General features: G+C 43.0%; 2 protein-coding genes, 6 non-coding genes and 3 pseudogenes across 8 annotated transcripts; all 11 read right to left on the reverse strand.

Annotated features, from left to right (window-relative positions):
- Nucleotides 1-524: 524 nt before the first annotated feature.
- Nucleotides 525-599, reverse strand: LOC124679968 (annotated as a pseudogene).
- Nucleotides 600-854: 255 nt separating this feature from the next.
- Nucleotides 855-951, reverse strand: LOC124679954. Its single transcript, XR_006995368.1, has one exon. It is a non-coding gene; the product is annotated as a small nucleolar RNA Z101 (small nucleolar RNA).
- Nucleotides 952-1,039: 88 nt separating this feature from the next.
- Nucleotides 1,040-1,125, reverse strand: LOC124679962. The gene has a single exon (XR_006995374.1). It is a non-coding gene; the product is annotated as a small nucleolar RNA Z102/R77 (small nucleolar RNA).
- A 72-nt stretch (nt 1,126-1,197) lies between these two features.
- On the reverse strand, nt 1,198-1,289 carry LOC124679961 (annotated as a pseudogene).
- A 98-nt stretch (nt 1,290-1,387) lies between these two features.
- On the reverse strand, nt 1,388-1,468 carry LOC124679971 (annotated as a pseudogene).
- A 57-nt stretch (nt 1,469-1,525) lies between these two features.
- Nucleotides 1,526-1,623, reverse strand: LOC124679953. Its single transcript, XR_006995367.1, has one exon. It is a non-coding gene; the product is annotated as a small nucleolar RNA Z101 (small nucleolar RNA).
- Nucleotides 1,624-1,718: 95 nt separating this feature from the next.
- Nucleotides 1,719-1,804, reverse strand: LOC124679964. Its single transcript, XR_006995375.1, has one exon. It is a non-coding gene; the product is annotated as a small nucleolar RNA Z102/R77 (small nucleolar RNA).
- Nucleotides 1,805-1,874: 70 nt separating this feature from the next.
- Nucleotides 1,875-1,969, reverse strand: LOC124679956. Its single transcript, XR_006995370.1, has one exon. It is a non-coding gene; the product is annotated as a small nucleolar RNA Z101 (small nucleolar RNA).
- Nucleotides 1,970-2,192: 223 nt separating this feature from the next.
- LOC124679951 lies at nt 2,193-2,288 on the reverse strand. Its single transcript, XR_006995365.1, has one exon. It is a non-coding gene; the product is annotated as a small nucleolar RNA Z101 (small nucleolar RNA).
- A 2,169-nt stretch (nt 2,289-4,457) lies between these two features.
- Nucleotides 4,458-7,433, reverse strand: LOC124674424. Its single transcript, XM_047210473.1, has 8 exons — nt 7,244-7,433; nt 6,472-6,969; nt 6,195-6,372; nt 5,748-6,051; nt 5,307-5,379; nt 5,124-5,214; nt 4,929-5,008; nt 4,458-4,840 (listed from the first exon to the last, which is right to left on the reverse strand). The coding sequence occupies exons 1-8, from the start codon at nt 7,265-7,267 to the stop codon at nt 4,577-4,579; spliced, it is 1,512 nt and encodes a 503-aa protein (XP_047066429.1). The 5' UTR covers nt 7,268-7,433; the 3' UTR covers nt 4,458-4,576.
- Nucleotides 7,434-16,500: 9,067 nt separating this feature from the next.
- LOC124673330 (zinc finger CCCH domain-containing protein 24-like) lies at nt 16,501-24,008 on the reverse strand. The gene is made up of 15 exons (XM_047209428.1): nt 23,848-24,008; nt 22,810-23,323; nt 21,743-21,835; nt 21,388-21,660; nt 21,218-21,290; nt 20,556-20,688; nt 20,314-20,467; nt 20,090-20,173; nt 19,876-19,998; nt 19,040-19,201; nt 18,831-18,965; nt 18,584-18,679; nt 17,945-18,448; nt 17,166-17,209; nt 16,501-16,876 (listed from the first exon to the last, which is right to left on the reverse strand). Exons 1-15 carry the CDS (start codon nt 24,006-24,008, stop codon nt 16,633-16,635), a joined length of 2,793 nt encoding a protein of 930 aa, XP_047065384.1. The 3' UTR covers nt 16,501-16,632.
- Between the last annotated feature and the right edge of the window lie 2,189 nt (nt 24,009-26,197).

The raw sequence follows: 26,197 nt of genomic DNA on the forward strand, positions 1-26,197 counted from the left end.
AAAAGTAGTTGGTAGAACTGACCATACCCTACCAGGGTCTTTACTCACCCCCACTTGCAATCACAGAAAATTATTGAAGGTTTAGGAAAATAAACAACCCCAAGCAGATAATAATTACCAGAGGGAACAATAAGGAACAAACACAGGGGTGAAATGTTAAAACCAATTATCCCAAATGGTTAACCTGGTGTGGTTGAATAGCGGATCTGTGAGACTCAGGTTTGAGGAGGCTAGAGAACTCAATAACCTCACCAAATCAGCATACATCATGCATTTATCTTTGCTAAGCCTGGATTGCTTAAGCCTATTATCGTACACAATGGGCTGAGATGGTGGGAAACTTGTAAACATATGTTTTAGTTGAGGCTTACTTAGCATATTCCCTCTATGTATCTAATATTTATGGTTTATTTTCAGCATTATATCATTTTTTGGTAGCATTCTACAATGAAATTTTTTGACATGTTCTTAAACCAGAAGATAAAAAACAAAGCCCAATTCTTTCAGTATCAAAAATAGGAGGATGATGTTCAGTATTTAGGCCATCATATCAGCCAGTCAAACCAATAGGGAAATTAATCTCATTCATCATCTCATCTCCATCAACTGTACTAAAAACTAATGGTCTATTGAATAAATGAAATTATTCTACCAAGAACAAAGCTGAAAAAACAATGGTGGACAGGACAAGGAGCACAAAACCATCGTTTTTTATGGAAAAAAGAAGAGAACAGGTTCTTCACTCCAAAATACTATACAGAATAGAACGCAGTAGAAGAAAACAATGTCATCCTCATCTTCCCAAACGAATCAAAAAAAACGAAGAAAGGAAGGACACAAAGAGAATATTGTTGCAGATGCATCAGATCTCCAAGGTGAAAAGAGTGTGACATCACAGAGATGCCTCAGATGCAAATTACCCATATACTTGTGTCTCCTCATCTGCATCAACAATGCTCCTAAAAAGAACAGCAACAATAATGAGGAAAAATATAGTTTAGCGAAGACAAGACAAATCAAGAATTTTGAGGAAATGAGAGGATGATCAGTTTCGGTTCAGTATTTAGGCCATCATATCGGCCAATCAAACCAATAGGGAAATTAAACTCATTCATCATCTCATCTCTTACCCAGTAAAATCGAAAACAAAAGATTTTAGAAAAAATAGTACTAAGAACACAACAAGCATCATCAAAGGGGATGCATCAGAACTCCCAAGGTGAAAAAGACAGCAGAAAAGTCTCAGATGAAAATTACCCATAAATTTGTGCCTCCTCGTCCTCCATCAATAACACACCTTTCATCAAAGAAAGGAATCAGCAATTTGAGAAAAGAGGACTAACGATCAGTTTTCCATCCAAAATATAAAATAAAACTCAAGTAGGGGATATGATCAGATAGAGCTAATACATGATTCATTGGACATCATAGCATCCATCAACAATATAATGTCATCCTCATTTCACCAACAGGAATCAAAAGGGAAAAAAGTAATAACTCAAACAAGCAGAAGAGAACATTATTGCAGATGCATCAGATCTCCAAGGTGAAAAGGGTGTGACATCACAGAGACGCCTCAGACGCAAATTACCCATAAAACTTGTGTCTCCTCATCTGCATCAACAATGTTCATCAAAAAAACAGCAACAAGAAAGGATATGATTGGTGAAGACAAGACACGAAGGCAAAAGAAAACATGATTTTTCATAAAAACAAGAGAATGATCAGATTCGGTTCAGAATTTAGACCATCATATCGGCCAATCAAACCAATAGGGAAATTAATCTCATTCATCATCTCATCTCTCATCAATTAACACCAAAACAAAACAATTTTGTACGGAAAGTACTAAGAACGCAACGGCATTATCAAGGGGAATGAATCAGTTCTTCAAGGTGAAAAGAGTGACATCATTGAAATGACTCAGACGCAAAATAACCACAAACTGGTGTCTCCTCATCTGCATCACAGCAGGCCCATTTCAGCAAAGAAACAAACCAGCAAATTCAACACAAGATAAACCAACAGGTTTTTCCTCCAAAATATAGCATAACAAGCACTGTGGGATAAGATTGCATAGAGCTAATACATGATTCACTGGACAGCATACTAGTCCATCAACAAATATTAGCATCCTCATCTAACCCAAACAAATAAAAAAAGAAGACAAACAAATGATGAGAACGTTATAACTGATGCATCAGATCTCCAAGGTGATAGAGTGTGACATCACAGAGATGCCTCAGACGCAAATTACCCATAAACTTGTGTCTCCTCATCTGCATCAACAACGCTCATCCAAGGAAGAATATAGATAGGCAAAGAACAATAAACTTTTGTAAATGGCCCTTTCTCACTAGTTGGCAAAGATGCAGGCCAACCAATCGTCGAAAAAACAGACAGCTAAACCCCAGATGAAGGTTTTACTAGACTCCCTCCGAACATAAACAATTTCAGCGCATAGCTTGCTAATTATCTATTGTCCAGGTTAAGTCCAGTTCATGCCATCATATGTACAATAAATATTATCCAGGGAACAATAAATGGAAAGCATATCAACAAAATTCACAAAATAGCAGCTCAGAACACCAATATTGGTGCACATCCTAGAAAGCATGCGTTATTTTTGGAGATAAAATACAAGTAGTAAATTGGTGTACAACAAAAAAAAAACAGAACAAAACGCAAAATAGGTACCAACTTTACTATGGCAAGACTACCAATGTTATTAGATAACAGGTACTATCAATCAAATCTTTGATAAATCTACAGAAATGCAAAATCAACATGCCATGTATTATCACCATCAGCTACTAAACCAAAGCAATGAGCAGCCCATACTTTGCAGAACAACCACAGTAAAGCTAAACACTACGTCATCCACTCAAACACTGAAACACATCGGCAATGAGATGCGCACGGTCATCAGATTTTCCGATCAAGTGCTTAAAAGGACAATCTAAACAAAATGTTCTGGATCTTCTTATAGTATGTGATACAATTGGCACAACCTATGGCCCATTAAACACATGTCCTATAGAGAGTGTTAGAGTAAGGGAAGGCCTGTTTGCTGATTAACCTCTTTCCTGGGGAATGGGGGCTGCGGAACCGTTGGAGGCCGGGCAGAGCGCAGGGCCGCGTGGAGGTGGGTACGGGTGGTGCGGCAGAGCCGGTGGAGCCGGCGGCAAGGCTCCGGCGAGGGTTGGCGGCGGTGGCATCTGCTCGGGTATGTCTGAGAGGTAGATGAGAAAGCAGTTGCTCTAGGGTTTGGACTATATAGACCCGGCAAGGTGAGGGTTTTTCCCGCTGTGGGCTGTGGGCTGTTTCGTCATAGGATTGTCCAGTGGGCTCTTGGGCCGAATTATTGGGAGGAATGGTTAGAAAATTCAACTCCGATCCGTTTCATAAATCTTTGGCGTGGCTTTAGTTTGAACTTAGAGTGATCAGAGACGATGGCAAGCAGTTGAAGTGATGTTTTTATACTACTACTATGGTGTGTCTCTCCTCTAAAACAAAGAAAGTGTTCAAATAATTTTCGATCAAACTGGTTTCTGTACCCAATGGTATATATGGGATATGCTAAAGAGATTTTGTCGTCCGAACAAAATGCATTTTGAACCTGAGTCCGGTTGTTAGGATATGATATTGCTAATATAATACGAAATAGGGTAATCTGATTGTTCTACCTGAATTATCTGACCATACAAATATGGTTATCTGGTTTATTGATAACTTTGTAACTATTTACTTGCAATACTTTATCAAAAAAATAACTTGTAATTCGGTGATTTATATTTGTTATGAGCTGGTGCATATGTGCGTTTAGTGTTTTATTTTGGACTTTTACTATCTTGGGAATGTTTTATGTGTGCTTTGTGTGTATAAGTTTGCTCGTTCTGTGTGTATATTTCAATTGGAATGTGTTAATTTACATATCAGTCTGTACTTTGCATAGCCACATATGCAAGTGGTATATGTTTGTTTCTGATTCAAGTGTTATCAATTATTGTACCATGTCATAATCCATCCAATATAATTAGGTACTTGCATCCGCATTCTGCTGCTATAGGTTTCGATATCGAATAAAAAAGGATACAATGCAAACCCTATCTAGCCAATCTTCTCTGATTCACCCATGCTTTTATTTCTGTCACTGGGTCCCCACGAAGAAATGATTTGCCAAATTATGCATATACATTTTTTGATATTATATACATCCGGAGTGACAGTAAAAATCAAAAAAAAAGTAGAAGACATGCTAAGCAATACATTTTATTTACTAGCTTCATTCCCAACGAAATTAACAAGCTCCGTTCTAAAACAAGAGCAGAGAGCACAGCGATGCTGCATGCAGAAATGCCTTGACATACTTTGTACACCATGACATATGCTACTGAATCTACATAGCTCACCACATGCTGCCAAAAAGAAAGAAAAAACAGAACACTCCTTGCATGCAGGCCAATGAAAACTTCCAGACCTCTTTGCTCTACTATTATACAGTAACCTCCCAAACCCTCAACTCTCAACTAACTACAAACATTACATACGCTTAGAAAATGCAAATGGTTTATTCTTAAGGGACGACAGGATTTTCGACGTCACCGCCAGCAGCATTACGCTGCCCCTCTTGGGTGGCTGATGGCTGGCCTGTAGGCTGACTAGATGCCGGAGCTTGCTGCTGCTGTTGTGCCACGCGTGGTCTCCGAGCACGGCGTTGTTGAGCCGGAGCGATTGTCCTCCACCTTAGTATTTCGACGATGATGGAGTTGCCAATCATCCCCACACCGAAACCAGCAAAGGTGGCCAGGATGATGGATATCACAGCTTGCAAATGCAGCTGCAACAGTTCTCAAACATCAGCATTTGCACAACGAATTGCTTAATTAAACCCAAGTGGATGTGAGTGAGCCATGAACTGCGCTTACATATCTGTAGAACAGATGAGTGAAGAATACAACGAAGAGGAACTGGATAGCCCCGTAGATCCAAACGTACCTTCTTGCCACTGCAGAGTTGCAGGCACGCAGGTTAAATTACTATCCATCACATTAAGAAATATATCTAGTTGTCATGCTGTGTGCTAAACTGCTAATTGATGTGTAAGATGATTAGTGCCATACCCATGCTGCTTGTTGTCAACGATGAGAATAGACCTAGGATACATGAGAAGGGCAGTGATATCGCCAGGGCAGCAAAACCATTATGGCCAACCTATCAGATGAAATAAAATATATGATCAATAAATCAATGTAACCGAGCGTAAGGAATTTGTAATAAGAAATTAACAAGATAGAGATGGTTACCAGCAATTGCTCCAAGAAGCAGAAGTAGGCAAGAATGCTTACGATCACAAGGATTGGTGTTCCATGCCACAATCTGTGTAACAAGATGTCAAAAGGAATCACACGTCAGGTTGTATAAACCTAAGACCGTAGTAGTAGGTATGACTAGTATACAATTAGCACACATCATTCTATTTCTAGAGGAAATTTGTATCGTGATCTGGCATGACAAAAAGAATCACGCTTCAGGTTGTACAAATCTATGACAGTAGGTATGACTATTATACTATTAGCATCTTGATCTGTCACGACAATGCATCAGATTGGCCTTCTCAAAGTAGGTAGTCAAGCTATCCATATAATATTTCCAGGTGGTGGCACAGGTGTTATCAGACTCCAGATGAGGAACACAAACGTTTCAAGTAACACCAGCCATTGTTTTAGTTAAATAGTTTAACTTGCCTGTACCGAGCGTGTCGAGATCCGTTGGCGCCACCGTTGCCGACACGGTTCGCCTCGCCACGCACGCTCTGAACACGTAGAAGGGTGACAGGGAGGTTCTGGACCTCCACCTTGCACACCTCGCAGGTCCTGGTGCCCTTGATGCTGAACCACTTGAGGGCACAGTCCTTGTGGGCTAGAGCGAGCTCACCCTTGCAGGCGCACTCCAGCTTCATGGTGCCGCTCCCTTCGGACAGCTCCACCATGCAGATCCGACACACCGCCTCTTCCTCTGCTATGTCCTCTCCATCTTCCTCTCCAGCCCCTGAATGAAGCAGCTAGATGATACTATCAGAATTTAGTAATATCAGGAACTCTGTATAGCAGATACAGTAATATCAGAACTGAAATTCAGACTGAAGCTGTAAACAGAGAGATGCATGATGTTGGACAGTAGAATCCACCCACCTGACACGGTAGGTTCTATGTCCGGAACGACATTGCTCGGCGTGGCGGGGTTTCGTGGCGTGGAAGGGACCACGCGGTACACGCCGCCGAGCGAGTTCATCCTCTTGATGCTTTTCGTCGAGTTGAACTTCTTCATGTTCATGGGGAGGGACTGCGAGCGGTGCATGCCTGCTTTATCCTAGACACCAACAGAACCAAACTAACACAGCTTCAGCACCAAAGCTACAATTTCAGATAACAAAAAGTTGCAAGCGAAATTGAAGCTAAAAATGCTTACAACGGCAGGATCGTTGGGGGTCTTGTCGGCTCCGTGCAGCGAGAGGAAGTTCGGCCGCGAGACCACACTGTTATCATCGTCGTTCACGGGGAGCGACGACGTCCTCGCGATCCTGGCACTGAATAGCCTGGAGAAGGAGGCCTCGTACCCTCTGACCGACGACTTGAAGCTGCCTCCTCCGGGAAGCAGGCTCCTCACCGTCTGCCGCAGCTTGAACGACGGCGTGCGCTGCGGCGCCGGCACCGGCGGCTTGCAAGAACCGGGTGCTCTGCTGCTGCTGTTGGAGCCGGGCGTCGCTGGTGTGGTATCTGCTTCTGCTGCTGGAGCCGGGTGTTCCGCTGCTGCTGCTGTCGGTGTGATGACGGGGTGGCGAGGCATGGCTGCGGTGCTCGCCGTCGGGATGTCGATCGAGAGGTGCGGCCTCTTGGGTTGCTGAGGGTGGTGATCACCAGGGGCAGGGCCTCCTCCTTGCATTGGATTTGCTCCACTGCTACTCTCCTACAAATTCAAAGAGGAAGAACAAGAAGCAGAGTGAAAAAAATAGGCTTTCAGCTCGATTGACAGAGAAAGAGCGGAACTGAATTTAAAATTGGCACGCAGGACAAGATAAATATCTGAGCACACGGCCATGCCGTGCCCTGCGCCACTGACTGGAATTAAAGAACCACATGCTCTTGCTCTGACTGCACTCACTGAACCCCCGCTATTAATGAGACGAACTCAGCTGGAAAAGAAGGAACTAATTGATTTCTAGCTATTGACAAGAACAAACCTGCTCCTTTTTTGGAGAATCCATGGCGTGCTCAAGAACAACTCCTCTGGCTCTTCCTCTTCTTGGTTGGATGGAAAATGGGAGGTGTCCCTCCAAACGGGGCGATGACGATTGGGTTTTGCTGCTAGTGGCACGGGGGAGGCAGAGGAGGCGATTCTGGTAGGCGGTAGTGGGCGATGATTAGATGTGACCGGCGGCCATAAATAGGGGAGGTGGGTGGCGGGGGAGGTGGCGCAGCGGCGGAAGGCAGAGGCGCGATAGGCAGATGAAAAAGGGAGCTCTTTTTCGGATCTCCGTGAATGCCCCAGTAGTGGCGACGCGTATAGGAGCTCAGTACATGAGCTCACAAAGGCACCACGAACACTGAGACTTCTGGGTGACTACGAGTCTACCACGAACACTGAGACTATAGGAGTACTTGCTCTTTCCCCAACCAGTGGATTTTGAAAGGTCGGAGAGAAAAAGGCTTCCAGAAACTTGTCCATTCAAAACAAAAATGAACTCCATACGCTACGAAAATATGCTATGTTTTGTACGAATTCTAACATTTCCACTCAAACATCTTTGACATCATATTGAATACCATGAGTGTTTGCCTATGATACAGTCAATATTCTTTTAATGCTACTCCGTTCGCTCCATAATACGTTTGTGGTTTTAGTTCAGGAACTAAACCACGACACTTACTATGGATCGAATAGAGCACAAAGTTTTGGTGCCATGTTTGCCGATACAACAACATAAAGAGGATCACGCGTTATATATTCCTATGGAATCATCAACTTGCGACTTCTGTTCCAAAGGGAACGGTAGAAAATACGAATCCGTTTGACAGAGATGTGCACTACTAACTACGATTTGAGGACAGTATTTGCAACGCGGGAACTTTAATGCAAAGTTGTGTTAGATTATGACGTGCATGATAGAGAGTATCCGTTGCATGCTTCCTACGGGCAATCAAAATTGCAGCTTGCACGCCAAGTTATTAATTGGAGCGTCCATGTGCCAAGGTTAAATTAGCAAATTGTTTTATATGAAAGTAACTATACGAATTTTGGAGAGTCTGTACTTCAGGTGTTGTCACGGTGGTGGTTGTATTGCTGTTGCTAGGTCTAGAAGGTTGTAGCGGGACTTTTATTTCTTAGTTTTCTTTTCTCTTTTTTGGCTGTGTGCATCCGTACTGCCATTAGAGTGGGGCGTTGTTGCAGAGGCTGAGTGTAATTCGTATCTTTTGATATTAATATATTCCCTTTATCGAAAAAACTATACGAATTTTGTGAAACTAAAAATGATTACTGTCACTTTCATGCCACCTTAATTAGCTCGATTAAGTGAACAAGCATATAATTTCAGTAAAAAAAACGTTGATAAATATATAGAAGAAGGAATGATATACACACATTAAGAAGCTTATACTCCCTCCGTCCAAAAAAGATGCGGGAGGTTTGTCTAAATTTAGTTGTATGTGTACACTAAATAGTGTTTAGATACATATAAATTTAAACGTCTTCACAAAAAAAATTAGACAAACTAGTGACATCATTTTATAGACAAAGGTACCATTTTTTCGATAAGGCAAAGGTAGTATATAGTTTGCTGAAAAATATTGGGCCTATGTGTAAAAAAGATTTATATCGTGTGCATAAAGCGGATGGATAAACAAACGAGAAGACCCACTGATGCACACTTACTAACAAAGCCGCTCAAGCTCCGTGTTGCGACATCAATATGATAAGTCTTATTCTCGGTTAAGAGAGCACAAAAGCAGTCTCATAGATAATGCACAAGACATTGTTTACCAATTGGTGAAGATGCAAAGGGAGCGTGTGGTAGCCTGGATAGACCTTGGCTCGCAGCGGACCAACAAATTTTGGCCCATTTGGTTGACTGGCCGTTCTTGCATCAACCGGGTCTCAAAGCACCCTGGGACAGACTCTGAAGGAACGTCTGGAATGACAATTTCTCCGGGCCAGGCCCGTTGCCGCCAGAAGGCTGCACGCGTGGGGAAGGGAGGCGGAGATGTCGCGTATCTTCGGGAACACCGCCATAATTAGCCTCATCGCTCCCCTCTCCTTGCTCTCACTCGCGATCACACTCTCACCTCCCCCAAACTGTCACATCACCCGGCGGTTCCCCTCCCGTCGACCAATCCGCCGCACCGCCGCACGGAGGAGCACCGATACGGGAGGAGGAGACGTCGGCGAGCAGCACCACGACATCGTCCGGAACCTGCTCCGCAGTCTTCATCGGCATCTCGAGTTCGCCCGCACGACCTCGAGGTCATCCTCGGCCGGAACAATGGCGGTAACGACCTCTCCTTCTCACCTTCGTACTCGTTCTGCCCGAACATGCCATTCTCGGGCATTTGCGACGACATGCACATTAGATTTGCTAGGGTTTTCATTAGGATAAGGTTCGGATTGATGTTTGCTAGGTGTTCCTCGCCATTGCTTGTTGTTCTTGTCCAATTCTTCCTACTCACGGTCTCGATTTTTTTAGATATGTTACTCTAATCTGCAATCGTCGTAGATCCTTCATAGACCTGGCTATGGATTGGTGAAACTGCAGGGTTTTCTTTGTGTTCAGGTTTAGCATGTTGTGCGAAAGATTAAGCTGAGTCGCGCTAGTTTGTTCAGACGCAAGAGGAGTGGGAGGACTTAAAGAACGAAGTAGCTATGCTCAAGAATCTGCACAGAACACAAGCACAAGTGATGAGAGCTAAGAAACAGGAATGGGAGGCAGAAAAAAAGGCTTTGGAGACTGAGTACGGCATATACGATCTGCTTCAAGCGAACTTTGCAATCAATGATAAGCTCAAGAGGATCAGGGCTATTTGTGATCAGTAATGAATGTGTTCTAGATGTACTGTAGGAGAATTTGTAATGTACCCTAAGTATCACTCGTAATATACTCAATTTGAACTGCTAATTATATTGTTTCTTGAGTCAACTAGGCCAATGATTATTACCTAGGATCATAGTATGGGGAGATGATTGATCAGAACCTATGGCATGGCTTAACATGACCATGCCATTGGTTCTGATCAAACATCTTCTCCATATATTCTCATATTATGAGGCCTATGGTACATTGATTTGCATGCTTCTGCTTTCTCAATTGTGCATTGGCCAATGATTGAACAATGGCACAACGGAAGGCAAGATGCTGCCCTCAAACTTAGTCTTGTGTGCCATATTCGTTGCATGGCATGACTTAGTTTGTGACCAGTCCCTCTGCCTGCCGTGTGATCCAATATATGAGGCCTCCTTTTGGTTTGTCTAAGTGCATTGGCCAATGATACAACTATGTCACAACGGAAGGCAGGGTGCTGCCCTCAAACTTAGTCATGTGTGCCATATTACTAGCACACACTAGACTTAGTTTGCGGATAGTCCCTTTGCATGTCGTGTGATCCTACATATGAGGCCTCGTTTTGGTTAAAGTCTAGTGCATTGGCCAATGATTCAATAAAAGCACAATGGAAGGCAAGGTGCTGCTTTCAAACTTAGTCGTGTGTGTCATATTCGTTGCACACTAGACTTAGTTTGGGGACAGTCCCTCTGCCTACCATGTGACCAAATGTATGAGGCCTCATTTGCGGTGGCCAATGATTCAACAAAGGCACAATGAAATGCTAGTTGGTGGCCTCAAACTTAGTCATGTGTGCTACAGTCGTTGCACACTACACTTAGTTTGTGGCCACTCCCTATGCCTGCCGTGTGAGAAAATGTATGAGGCCTTACTAATATTATCAATGTCCATTTTCATCTACACTACTTGTGAGCAAGCACACCTCTAATGGCGTGTGTTCTTCTGGCAAACTGAGAAGATCATGCTTGGTTCACCTGCTGAGATTCCCGGCGAGGGACAATCGAAGAAGCATCGTGGAAGGCCGGCTAAGGCCGGCCACTTCCACGAGGAGGCAGGGACGGACCACTTCCTCCACATCATCTTCAATCCCATCTTTGGCTGGTTCATGATCCCTAAAGCTTTCGTCAAGGAGTTCGGAGAAATTCCTTCCAACATCATCGTCACCACCAACACCGGATGCAACTGGAGGATGACTACGAGGAGAGAAGGCAATGACACATTCATTGATCAGGGATGGACGGCCTTCACAATCGCCCATTAGCTCAAGGTAGGCTAGTTCCTCACCTTCAGAAAGGTGTCCTCCTTGGAGTACAGTGTGGTCATCTTCGACCACACCTGCACTGAGGTGGTGAGCAGGTGCTCGTACCATGGCGATTACACCAGGTGTGTCATGTCCGAGCATCATGTCTGAAGCTAACCTGGTACCATGTCGTGTGTAGTTCCTGTTCGTGTCTAGTGTGTTCAACTATGATCCTGTTTGCCGTGTCCAGAACTATCATCATGTCTGCAAAATGTTGTATCATCAACTTGTGTCGTCTATGTTCACTGCTAAGTTCTCTGTCGTCTATGATTGTGTTCTTCATTATGATGTTCATCGATGGTAACCTCACCACCACTGAAGGGAAGAGGTAAGCAGAACCGGATTATGGATTGCAACCAAACAGTACTGGCGTCGTTCTGGGCTGCTACAAGGCCTGAAAACCGACCTACCAAATGGGCAGAGCCCAAATCTCGACGGTGCCGAAAAAACTCTGTGCAAGCCACCAAACAACGCGCCTTTTATGGCCCATGGTCCGTCTTGGACGTGCAGGGGGCTCCTTCCCACTACGCCAGTGGTGCAGGAATTAGCTGCAGGCTACCAAACGTGTCCAAAGCGAAAGCAAAGATTGCACCTACTATTCGATATAGAGAGTTGGTTGCTCCTTTTGTAGAGGGGGCAGGTGTCCAGCTCAACCACCACATGTGCCAATCAAGCTAAATATACTATGCAAATCGTTTTATGTTAAACAAACTGTGACCGACCCCTCCCACCCCCTCTCCTCCCTCCCCGACCTTCGCCCCGGGTCGTCTCACGCGAGGCGGCTTCGGGTGACGACCCAAACCCTAACCAGAGGCCGACCGATCTCCCTCCTCGTAGCCGCTGCCGCCGTCGGGGACGGCGGTGGCGGCCGCGCCTGGTTGCCAAAGGCAGGGGCGATGGTGGCGTGCCCGTGGACTCCTCTTCGCGTGGAGGCGGGGTCCTTCATGGGCGGCGATGGTGGACGCCGGTTTTGGTGGTGGTGGCCTTCGACTACATCACCCGGATCATGAAGGGGGACGCGGTGGTGTGGCGGATCTCGGCGGGGGGAAGGGCGGCAGCGGGATCGGGCGGTGGTGGCAAGGTACATGGTCGCGAGGCGACGACATTGAGGCTCGGCCAGACTTTCCTGGCGGGCAGCCGGCCGTCTCCGTGTCATGGGCGTGTGTAGCCTCTATCCCGACGACTGACGGCCTCCACCGGCTGGGTTGGAGGAGGAAGATGGACCATGGTTCCCAGCCATGGCGGCGGCGTGGGGGCCAGCCGTTCCGGCTTTCATGGTGGTGGTCCTAGGGTTCTTCTTTCGCGAAGATGAAGACGTTCCAGATGCCAATTTTTCTTCATCTAGCCGGAGTGATGAGTTCCGGAAGGCTCCGACAGCGAATGGAACAGTGCATCTTTTGCCTAGAGTTCACATGATCGGGTGGTATTCGGTCGCGTGCACCCATGCTTTTATTCCGACCGTTTGGTTCCGGAGGGAGCGGCATGAAGCTCTGTTCTGTGTCGACATCAAGAAACTTTTGGTCCATGATGAAGTCAGAAGAAGTGAATAGCACGAAGGCGGGGTTGGGGGATTAGCTAAAGAAGGTTCAAGTCTTCGCGATGTTGAGGAACTTGATTGGTGTTCCGGGACTCACATCAGTGGTATGAAAGTGGGGGTGACATCATAGGTGAAGTTCAGAGCCCTACCTTTCAGAGTGAAAACCCAAGGTCTTGCCTTAACTGGTTGTGCCTGGCAATGACCTTGTTGGAGGCATTGTTTTAAGAGCGGGGACTATCTTCAGGGTGAAAATCTGAGATCTTTGATCGGGCTACGACTGCGTTGGTGCACTGTTCCCTTATTGGAGGCGTCGCTTTTTGGAAAGTTTGTATTTCATGTGTTGTCTTGGTGGTGGATGTACTGTTGTTGCTTTGCTTGGGATACTATGGCGGGACTTTTATTTCTTAGTTTCCTTTTCTCTTTTTTAGCTGTGTGCACCCGTAATGCTATTAGAGTGGTACGTTGTTGCAGAGGCTGGGTATAATTAGTATCTTCTGATATTAATATATCCCCTTTATCGAAAAAATGTGAAACAAACTGTATATATTATTCAAATTAATTGCGATCGTCATCAGGTTCGTCAACCCATGTGCCAGGCTTGGCAAATCGTTTTATATGAAAGCAACTATACGAATTTTGCGGAACTAAAAGCAATCATCAACACATTAGTAGCACCTCAGCTCGATAAATTCGACAAATATATGGAAGAAGGAATGGTATACATGTACTGAGAATTAGTCTTTATCAAAAAAAGAATTAAAGAATTAATCTGATTTATGTCGTTTTCATAAAGCAGATGGAACAAATGAGAGGACCATACTGATGCGCACTGATTAACAAGGCCACTCAATCTACGTGGCAGCATCAGTGTGATTAGTCTGATTTCCTAGTGAAAGTGAACAAAAAGCACTCCAATAGATAATGAGCAAGACTTTGTTTAGCAATTGGTGAAGATACAAAGCGAAAGCAAGATTGCGCCTACATTAATATACAGCGTTGGTTGCTCGTTTTCCAGGAGAGACCTATGTCAAGGAGACAGGTGTCCAGCTCAACTGCCACATGTGCAAACTAATCTCTCCTGCTCTTTGTGACGTGTCGGATAATAAAGTCAAAGCGACGTTGACAAAACGGCATATATGGCTACAGGGAGCTGTGAGAATTGAGATCATTTCCATTTGTGGCCAACAGAGACCACGCTGGGACTAATCTGTAGAGATGGTGCATGACATATGCAAGCTGGTAATTTGACGTTTAGACGGCTGCAACGATTGGTGCAGGATTTGCCTAATTAAAAATGACCCTTCACTCCACCACACGATTTTAATCGGTAGGTTTATCTGGATAAAGAAAAGGGTATTACGGTCAGTGTCAGACTTCGTTTGACGTCATTCACCTGCTCCATCTCCAATTTATTTATTTTTACGAAAATTCCGCGGATTTATTAACAATCATTAACATCAGTACAAACAATCATAGTAAAAACTACAAATATAATTTTGGATCACCTGAGCCGTCTATCACCTGAGCCGGACAAAGTTTATCGTAGTAGAGTTTATTGTAGTAGAAAATCGAGAAATCATCATTCAAGACCCCAACCAACACACCACATCAACAACCATGGCAAACAATAGCGAGTTAGCGACCGTAGATCGGCTCCATGTAACATATTAACATGCCAAAATGAACAGCTGATATCAGCCGTCAGTTTGTTGAATATTTCATAAGTGTCACTTTGTTCCACAATCTAACTGCTTTAGTTAAAATGGCTTATATTGTGGAATGGAGGTAGTATATTTTTTCTCTAAAGTAATACTCGCAATTCTATTGATTTTATATAGTACTATATGCTAGTAGTAGTTATTACCATGGACAAGACGTTTTTGCACCCAATAGTAGATGCGCTGTTTCTAAAATGAGTTATATATGTATATTAAAATGTTAAAAAATTCTGATAGAAACTTTCATGCTTAAATCTTCAAGTTCTATGCGCTCTCATAGTCGTTTCGCAAAAAAACGATCTTTTTTGTTTGTGTGTAAGAAGGCAAAATTCGGTGTTACAAGTAGCATTTAATGAGACATTTCTTTATTTGTTTTACATAGGACATAAGAAATGTCGGTTTCCACGGAAATCGGTGTACACACATAAAATGTCGACATGTATGCACGGAATTTTTGTGCAACTTTTCTAAAATATTTCTCGAGTGGTAGGAGTATATATGTACCTGGGATCAAAAGTGTATTTCCTTTGTATCATCTTCTTTGTAAGAAACCGAGAGTACTTCATTCGTTTGTAAATAGATGACTTCGTAGAAAATTTGCAGTCACTTTTTTCTTGTAAGTTGAAAGTAGTATCACTAGTTTTCTCGTAATACTAATGTTTTAATTGTTTTTAAAATATTTTTAATAATATGTACATGAAAAGTAAACATGTGGAAGACTACTATACCGATATCAAAATGGCATCTCTCTGCCGATGGAAGGAGAGCAGCTATTTGCTGACACAGTGTGTTATGATTGATGATTGGGTCGACATTAATTTCAAGGTCTGACATGTAAAAGGTCAAGGAAGACTTGCTTAAATCAGGGCATTATTGCCCGGCAGCCGACAAGAGATATGAGTTTGCACGTGCTGACCCGTTCGTCCCACACCGAGTTCATGGCCACCACCGGTATAGTTGTTATTAGTTGCACATAATTTATATAGCAGCTGACCTCTTCTTAAGGTCAAGGTTACTGTGCCTTGATGGTCGGCCCATTGAAGATCCCTACTTACTTGCCACCTCGATGATTTTCATCTCAGTTTTGCTAATCCTATGTTGCTTCATTGTTTTTTAAGATATTAAAGTATTGAGACGATGCAATTTTAGCAAAATGATTTAGTCCTAACAGATGTTGATTTTCTGATCTTAGGTTACATATAAAATGGGGCGAAGATAGTTGGATATTGATCCAAAGGTAAAGCAATATCAGGAAGATTTAATAATTTCTCAGTAACTTACAAGTGGAAAATCTCAAGGAAATGAAGTGGTGATTATCTAGCACACACTCACTTTCCAAGTTGCCAACCTAGATGCTTTTGCATCTCTACACCTTTGGCATCAAGAAAGGCATGTGTTCCTCTCAGCTTCAGATTATATGATGCTGGACCTACCACACCCTCTGCTTTAATTCTCATCATCTTGGGATGATTGAGATTGCTACTGCCATTGCGAGCCATTGCTTTCCTGTGGGCGCCAGAAAACTAAATCCACACATATCCTTCCCCATTGCATTAGATACTTTTGTATTTATGTAGGCCATGTGTGTTTGCCTGGTTTGGCCAATCAGCTGGAACTCAACTTTTCTCAGCACAAGATTGCAACCAGAAACTTAAAGTCAGTTCAGCAGTGTCTGCCAACACTAGGACCAGTGCCTTAATATGGGTTTCCCTGACTAGAATGCAACTGGACAATTAGATTTTTGACTGGTGGATCTAGGTTACAGGTTGAGCTCCGGCATCAATTTGAAATTAGAAAAAAAAGAATGTACAAGAATAGCAACACACAGATCTCGATTCAACTGTTGTGCTTACGAGTCAAGTTCATTTGGTACAACAACACGACCAGAGAGAGCTCGGCATGATCCTCAACAAAGGTCAAAATCTCTAGAGTAAGAATACAATGAACAAACAGACTACTCTGTTCACCTCTCGAAAAGCATGACCATCTCGCAGTGCGAGGTGTGGGGGAACAAGTCCACTGCCATAGCTCTCTTGGGAACAAAAGGCTCCGAGCTGGGCATCGACTTTGTCCTCTGCCTTGCGAGGCCGGCACTGCTCATGTTCCGCCATGCACGGTGGCCCTTGTTCTTTTCCCTGTTCTCTGATGTGGGGGTGCAAAGCTCGATCGCGTTGGCAACTAGAGTGTCTGGATTGCAGGAAATGTACCTGGTTGAATTGAAACATAGAGTAACTTCTTAAATTCCTCAAAATTTACCACTGGTCTTCTATAGAAGGAACACTTGATTACAGTACTGGGATTTGAATAATGCAGGAAATGCTGGATTGCAGGAAATGCATCCCAATTGGGCAGTACATAACAAGTGATATGTGTTTCTCTTTCTACCTTTACAGACTGGGAATATGCATGTGTGTGAGAGATGGCATGATAACTTCATAATAGGACGCTCGATTATCTATTCACCACTATAACACAGGAGGGGCATGAACGACTTACACTAGACGACGAATGCGTGGATGAGTCCTCAACACCTTGAGCACCTATCAAATATTCAGAAAGTGAGTTTGATCCTCCACAAAATTTGGTAGTCCAGTCACAAGCAGAATGGCATACAGAACAACTAAACATGTTACGGGTACAAGCAATGTGCCTGGGGTGCTTCAGTCAACTAATACCATGCTACCCACACAAAAAAAAAAACTAATACATGCTAGTTATTAGCATGGACTTCTTTCACAAATGACTAAGTTCAATACATGCTAATTAGGATCATAATGCAGTTCATAATTCAAACGTACTCCGTATATTTTTATTACTACCTCTGTCCATAAAAGGATGTCGCAAGTTTGTCTAAATTTAGATGTATCTAGACACTCTAGTGTATAGATACATTCGAATTTAGACAAATCTCCAACATCTTTTTATGGATGGAGGGAGTATTATTATCACTGTAACATCCCCGATATCTACAGTACCAGGCAAAGCAATTATACCAAATTACTCTAATGATCACTTAGTCTACAAAGAACTCTAAATTTCAGCATAATCTGCTTTGTTTATAGGAAAGTCTGCAACAGACATTTCACTATGCCATTCACCTTCGGCGAAATACTAGTAGCGATGCAAGTCAAAAGTCAAAACCAACGTTGAACCAAGGCTTGTGTGTCATTAACTCATTATGCCACTGGGATTGGGCATATGTTAAACAAAAGCATTTCCAAACATAAAAATAATAATGTTTATGCTAAGAAAACTAATGACTGAAATTTACTTACAGTAGGGTGAAGCCCAGCACGTGGAGGGTCTACAATAGCAACAAAGTTCTTAAACTGACATGCAGTAGCAGCAAGTGTGTCATTGTTAGAAACCGAAGAACCATCCCCAAGTGTTTTTGTGTGCTCCAAGCAGTCAGCTGATTTTGTGGCAATGGACTCCTCACTGATCAACAATGACGCTTCCTCACTATTTTGATTACCATTAGCCACATTGGATTGATCATGCCCACCTTCCAACTGTTTGCTCACCCTATCCCCCAAGTCCCCATTTATCTCATCACTAGAACTGGGACGATCGTCCGACTTGTCTCCCATCTGCTGTCTTTCACCATTATCGTTTTTCTCCGTTGAACTGTCCATAGTTTCACCATTATTCTTTGTACCATCAACTATATCTTCATTTTTTCCTGTAGCACCAACTTCTGAATTACTTTCAGAAACCACAAGGTCCTGCTCTGGTGAACCAAGATACTCCGTGAGAAGAGACCCCATCACATTTTCGGCCTGTTTATTCCCAGGATGGAGATTCAGATGAGAGTATTGTGGTGAGTACAGAGATATGGAAGCCAAAAGTACAATATAACATCATGATCAGCAAGCCAGAGAACAGAATTGATCATAAGGGTAAATATGTCTCACCTTCCCGCAGACAAAACGGCAATTTTTTATACCATTGATAAGAGCATTTCTCTCAGCATCCAGAACTGCTGCTTCATTCATTTCAATTCCAACAACCTAGCATATTTAGCATCGTATATTTGAGAAATACTATTCCAAAGCAACGACTGAGCCATCTAACAGGAAACATATCCACAACTGCATTTTATATTATACTAGAAATAAGAACCATTATTTGCAATAAGATGAAGTGTACACAGGAAATCACCATTCCAACACGGTGTGCTAATGTCAGGCCAATTGTCCCAGTCCCACAGCATACGTCAAAAAGTAATGTGTCTGAATTGAGATTGGCCCAGTCACCAGCAAGGGTGTACAATCTTTCTGCAGCAAGAGTATTGACCTGCGTAACTGTGAGTCAATACCAAATTTAACCACAGAGCCCAAATGTCAAAGTAGTTCGCATTTCAGCCAGACCTGGAAAAATGCTGTTGGTGATAATGAGAACCGAAGATTGCTGATGTGATCGTGAATTCTTGTTTGATCCACTGCCCCCTCTTCTGATTGGCCTACTTTTCGCACCAATAGTGGGATCAGTGGACAGTCAGCTGCTGCTACATTTGATATTCCTGTGTGATCCTGCATTATTAGTGAATGATTTCATTAGCTCCAAATAAAATTTCAAGAATAACAAAGAGGCACAATTCTCGAAACAAACCAAATCTGATATGTCTAAACACGAATGAAAATTACAGATATAGCCATAAAAAGCTCACTATCTTCCTATAGTGATGGCGTTGTGGAAACCAGCATCACAACAGATTTGACAACTTTTGTGCTAACTTTACGCCAATAACAATAGACATTACATAAAACGGAATAGTATGCTTTTGATGACAAATATACTAATATCATCTCCATGTTTTTCTAAGAATGAAGTATCGACTCCATGTGAGAATTATAAATATGTTTGTGTACATCAGTTGGCAAACTTTTATAAGTTTGATTGCACGTGTTTCAAAATGACATCTATTTCGAAATGAAGAGAAAACTGTGTAAATTTCAGTTCAAACAATAAAATCTGCTAAAATTCCTCATAAGTGCAGCAAGTCAGAACTAAGCGGTGAGTGCGCCATAACTGCACGTTCTACTGGGCAGTATGCGGAGTTACAAGTTACTCCGTATAACACACATTAAGTTAACAGACTGCGACTGTGTGATCACAAGAATAACTTAATGGACATAGGCATTAAGGAGTTCCAGAAGGGAAACAAGCACAGAATCATTGTTCTGGAGCAGATGTTCGAACTTACTTGGACTACTATAGTTGTAAGAGGCAATGGAGGTGAGCATGTTGCAGCCCCTTGTATCAGCGTCAGGGACAACTTGGCAAACTCATCTTTCATCAGTAGCTCATCAATACCTGTGGAGCACACCTGATAGTATAGAAAGTATAGCCTGTCAGTGGTACTGCCAGCACAAACTGCATTGAACTGACAAGCACATCTCAAGTTCAGTCCAAACTACCTGAACAATAATCATGACTTCAGATATTTGTATTTCTGCATCTTGTGCAACAACAGCTTGAGCTGGACTTCTTCCCTCTCGAACCTAATATGACAATCATAGTCAATGTAAGAAGTTATCCCCACTTCGACAGACAAAACAGAAGAAATTCAGTTTGCAGAATCTCAATAGAGAAAAGAAATAGAAGTATCCGATAATGATGTAAATGCTTAGCAAGAACACACCGTGAATTGGCGCCAAAATCCAGAATTATCAACTCTGTTCCACACAGGTAAGGTTGACGACTGCAGAAAATCTTGAAACATGAAAGCATATTTAGAGGAAATTCCTGAAACATTTGGGCAGTCCACAGGTTCCTCAACAGCAGTCACACCTTCCCTGAGATGGTGTTGTATCAATCGTTAACGGTGGAATAACATTAAACAAGAAAGAAAGAAAGAAAGAAAGAGGAATCAAACAAACCAACCTGAAATTCCCAAGCATAAACCCTACAGTCTTTTTACCCGCCAAGGAATGTCCCACAGAGAACTCACATTTGTTACGATAACCATCAATCACTGGGGACTCCAGAATGCCTTCAAGCTTGCAAGAAAGACCACCTAGATGATCAAACAGACACTTAGCACAAGCTGAAAAGCAGAAGAACATATACTACAAGAACAGAAGAATGAAAAGACATTCTGCAGACTGCAACAAGTGTATGATGATTCTATAACTGCCCGTTACCTACAAAGAACTGCTTTTCATCCATATGTAAGTGTTAGCCAGAAAACAACCTTTTGTCAGATTTTTTTGTTAATAGCAATGAAATAACATGTGCCAAGTACTCAAGATTACTGAAGGGCAAAGCTAACAGACTCACAGATTATACCAAAGACTCAAATATGGATATTAATAAAAGAAGTTGTAATTTTTTTCAAGAGCTTTGTGTGATGCTAACTGCGTTCACTTTCATTAGGAGAAAATCTGACACACTCTTTATACTCGAGCAAGACAATTTCTAAATAGCACTTTCTGTATTTTGGTCAAGAAACTCTAAATAGCACTGAAATGGTATTGAGACGGAAGCAGTACTGAGAAGTGAGAATAGCACATCAGCAATGCAATATACTAGGAGTAGGGGGTTACCAATTTGCTTTGCTTCAGAAATCCATTCTGGAAGAGAAACACCATATGGGCAAGCTTTCTTAGCATTGCGAGTCTGCGGTATAAGACACACAAGAAGTTATTACAATTTTACGAAATATATGTGTTGATTACAAATTTTAAATGGTAGTTGGGCATGCAATTGATCTTACAAGTTTCTTCAGTAACTGTGCAACTGAATTTTTTTTGTGCTCCAGCTGATCCTTGTAAGTCATATGGGCAAGTGGGGTAACTGCGTCGCGCACAGTTCTTATACTTGCTACTACAGCTGCTTCAGGCGCAGATGTTCCGTCAGCAGCAACACCGTTTTCTGCTGCTGCCCCATTTCCAGATGCCGGTCCTTCTGTGCGTAGCTTCTGATGTGACCTACGATTGGCATCTACTATCTTCATTTCCTTTCCACCAGATCGATTCTCCTTAAGGACCTACTCGGGTTGTGAGGCAAAATTCATTTGTCAATTGTTATACAACCAAACATGCTGCCGGCACAAATCAATGAACAATTACCTCCACAGCATTTGTCAGTTGTTCAATATTTTCAAATGTCACAAATCCAACAGTCATTCCTTTCTTCTTCTTTGCTGCTGCATATGAGATTCCCTGCACAACCATCATTGAAGTTATAGCATTAAGGTAGCATCAAACAGCCAAATGGGTATAATCCAGAAGATACATATGGACCTCTAGCATTTTTAAATTTTTTAAGGCATTTACACAACATGAATATGTTGTTTTCATTTCATGTTTTCAATTTACAAACCAGTAATTTTAAGTTAACAGTTTATTTTTCACCAAGCCAAATCCGCAATGAACTCAGTGGTGGTAGTCATTATTATAGCATATGTTCTTCCATTGATTTACACAAGAGTTTGCGTTAAGGTATGTCAATAGCAAATAAAAAAACTCAGAAGAGGTTATTGGCCCAAAACCAAATTCTCAAATGATGCAACTTACGATGTGCAAACCTCAGTAACTGTGTTTTACAGCAGATAAAAAAGGCAGATTTTTCTATGAACTAATTGTTAAAACATTTCAAGATGAGCAACCCTACCTAATTTATACAATATATGCAACCAAATCTAGCCTCATGTACTGAAAACACCACATGATATGCATGCTTGGCGTCAAAATCATGTAAGCTGGTATTCTGCTGTTAGCTTACACCGATTAATTACAGACTAGCTCATGTTTGGTTATATCCATGATATGCTATCTAAAGACATCTGAACCCACAGAACTCGGTCTTACAAAAATTCCTCATCCTTGAGGCACCCTGCTTTACAGCTCTTTAGTCTAGCCAGCGAATTATCATGGATTGCCGCAGCTATAGTCTTTAGTTGGTCGGGCGGGTCCTTATAATACATCAAAACATAGATTCTCGTTTCTGAGTTCTTATAAAAGACAGGAGGAGGCCTCAACTAGTTATGGAGCATCCCAACTGAAATACTATCGTCAGTATCAGTTCTAGTGATATCAGTTCAACATACAGTTACTCAAGTGAACTACATGGCCACTCCAGTAGACTAGTTCGTGATACAAAGAAAGAAGGAGGTATCAAGATGAGCAACGCTTGCCTGCTCCTCGAGGAAAGACTTGAGCTTGTCGGTGACCCAGTGCCTGGAGAGCCCGAGGAGGCACTTGTCGAGCGACGTCTCGTCAATGGTCACCTCCTCCTCGTGCACCTCCTCCTCGGAGACCTTGTGGAGCCTCTTGGCGCGGCAGGAGGTGGGGTCCCAGGTGCCGTCGGGCCGGGGCCGGAGCTCCTCCTCCGTGTGCGCGTACCGGCACCCCTCCCCGTGGCTGCACCCGTCCGGCCCGCCGCCGCGGCGCCGGAAGAAGGAGCACAGGCTCGTCTTCGACATCGGGTGCAGCGGCCTATCGCCGCCGCCGCCGCCGGGGGCGGAGGCCTCCTCGGCAGTGGGGACAGCGGGGGCGGCTGCTTGTGATTCATCTCCGGTAGGCTTCTCTGGCGAGTCCTCCCTCCTGCGCTTATCCCCGGCGGGGGCGGCGGCCTCCTCGACAGTGGAGGCGGCGGGGGAGGTTGCTGCCGCCGCGTCTCCGGTGGCGGCCTCCGGCGATTCCTCCTCCCTCTTGCGCTTATCCCCGGCGAGCTCAGTCTCCTGCTGCTGCTGCTGCTGCTGCTGCGGCGGCGGCGGCGGCTGTGTGGCGTCCTCCATGGCTGGGTGCAGGGTTGCGGAAAAGGTTCGCGAGGAGAGCTCCGGCTGTTTTGATGGAGGAGGCTTCCTTTTGGGCTTCTTTTGCTGAGAAGCCTTTGGGCCACGTATTTCTAGTTTGGGCCTCTTTTCCAGTGAATGACATAGAACAATTTAATGGGCCGGGTAATGTAGCGCTGCTGTAGCTCTTTCGATAATCTTGAGACTTGGTCGCCTTCTCCGCCGTCTCCGGCGGCTGGCAAGCTCGCCGGCGGCGTGGAGGCAGAGGAACAGCAAACAACTCGCAGCAGTAGTGTTATGTGGTTCCTAATACGTGTGTGTTCCTTATTCTCTTTGTTTTCACTGCCAGTCTCCTCCGTCGTTGGCTCCGATGGTAAGGTTTTATGGAGTTGTTCGCTTGAGCTGCGCTTGGTGTTCGATCACAGTTCTTATCTTCACCATCTGTTGCAGAAGCACATCAAATCAATGTCGCTGAGGCCGACGACCAACGTCAGCTCCGCCCTCCGAACCCGTTGAGTGCAGGGGAAGCCGACAGGGCCAGCATTTTCAATGTACGGATGCTCCGATGCAGAGTGCCAACAGGAGTCGCTGCCGTTCATGGCTGGCGCTGCCGACAGACTGTGCTTGACCGACTTGGGCAGGTCAACGTCTACGCACAATTCACACATAAAAGCGTGTAATTTCTGATCTGCCAGTCCAACATGTACAACTTGGGCATTTCTCTTTGGATGATTTTTTATTGTACAGTCTTATTTTTCGGGTGAAATGCAGTCAACTCTCCTAAGTCTCCATAAGATAAATGAAGTCTCTGCCAAAAATAATAAACGAAGTCAAGTCCACCACCCTTATTGAAAGCTCCATGTTTGGTACTACTTATGTACTAGTAGTGTGTGCCTATAAAATCCGTGCCGAGGAATTCTCTTGGTCCTCACAGATACTATCTCGCTCAGCTTTCTTCTCCAAGGTATATATTCAAAGCCTACTTGCTTCCCTCATTGCCTGTAGGTAGATACTTTGTAGCCAGTACTAAGATTGATGAAACTACTCTGAAATCTCTCATTATATGTATTTTAATGGTTTCACCAATTCCAACTTACTATTTTTTTTCCATTTTTCTTTTATTGTGGATTAATTTATGATAAACATGATAAAAAACTTCACCCCTGAACCGGTGAGTGGACCAGAGGCGGAGCTAGAACATTTTTTGATTGGGTTCATTGCTTTGTAATAGTAGGTTCGGAGTATGAATGAGCACTAAATATGTAGTGATTATAAAGAGACTAATCAAATTTCATTGGGTTCAGGGATGATTTTCAGTAGGTTATCTCAATTGTGTGAATGTTTATCTGAATTCCAAGTTGCTACAAGATGGTTTAGTGCTGCCAAGCTGCATGCCATCTGAACTGAAGACTATCAGGCTTCTGAACAAGTTCCTGATACTGGGGTTTGCTTATCCAGAATATATCAAAAATGTCATTCTCAGTGAATATTATATGTATATTCAGGGGCGACTGCTTCTTCCGATGCCACTAGGTAGATACTTTGTAGCCATTACTAACATGGATGACAATACCACTATCTCTAATTATGTCTGCGTGTTTAGATGTTTTCACAATCATGTCTGGCTTACTATCTTTTTTTTTACTGTCTCCTCTAATTGTGGATTGGTTCATGATATACATGATCAAAGTTCCACCCCTGAACCTGCAAGTCTATTTTGGTAACATTGTTGTATCATTTTTCTTTTTCAGCGAAGTGATAATTTTCAGTAGTGTGAATGTTCTTCTGAATTCCAAGTTGGCACCAAATGGTTTATCGCTCCCAAGCTACATACTACCTGAATTGAAGAGTACAACTTCTGATCAAGTCGCTGACAGGGGTGTGCTTATCCAGGGTAGATAAGAAATGCCTTTCTCAGCGAGTAATCATGGAGCGCCTGGTAATAGACTCTCTTCAGAGAATTTTGGTAACAAAAACTCTACATTTTTATTTATTTCACTAATCTTAATGGTGATAGCGATGTGTAGTCAGAAGTGAGTGAAAAAATTGGTTTCTAAAGCAACCCATGGGAAAAACTCTGTTTGTGTGTGTGGGGGGTATCTGATATAATGGATCCACAACAAGCTAACTTACTGGCTGCCTTTTGTTTTTGAAAGAGAACTGTAAGTGGACTCCTACAGTATAAATAGGATGAAGACTTGAAAGCCAGGTAGTGGGGTTGTACATCCACTCTAGCTCCCTTCTTTACCATTTGAGCAGTAACTGCCTGTTTGGTTATCGGCTGGGGCACATACAAATGCTAAAAATAACAAACTAGTAGCAGATAAGGGAGTATGAACTTTTCTAGAGACGGAAAAACTACTACGTGCAAGTGAATTAACATATGCTTCTGTATTAAGTACTGCTAGTCTGTCCCGTTGGCCCGAATGTACTGTAACACGTGTACATATTTAGAACTAGATATAGATCAAAGACTAGTAACTAGTACATGTAACTGATATTACCTCTGTTCCGAAATGTAAGCCTTTTTAGAAAACTAAGTTAGCTTCAGTACTTGTTTATAGTAAGATGGATTATGTTTCAGCTCAAAAGAAAGGAGAAATATATATTCCATTTTATTTTAGCAAAGCGAGTTGAGATATCGAGTTTATACATGAAGAAAAATATGGCAAGATTACTTTAATTTGTAGTGTTGGAGTATCCATACTACATATTGAAGTATGGGGTATGTATGTACTTGTGACTGGAGACCAACACAATCTTTCAAAGACAATAGTAAGCAGTTTTC

This window comes from Lolium rigidum, chromosome 7 (genome assembly GCF_022539505.1).
Source record: "Lolium rigidum isolate FL_2022 chromosome 7, APGP_CSIRO_Lrig_0.1, whole genome shotgun sequence".
Classification (NCBI taxonomy): Eukaryota; Viridiplantae; Streptophyta; class Magnoliopsida; order Poales; family Poaceae; genus Lolium; species Lolium rigidum.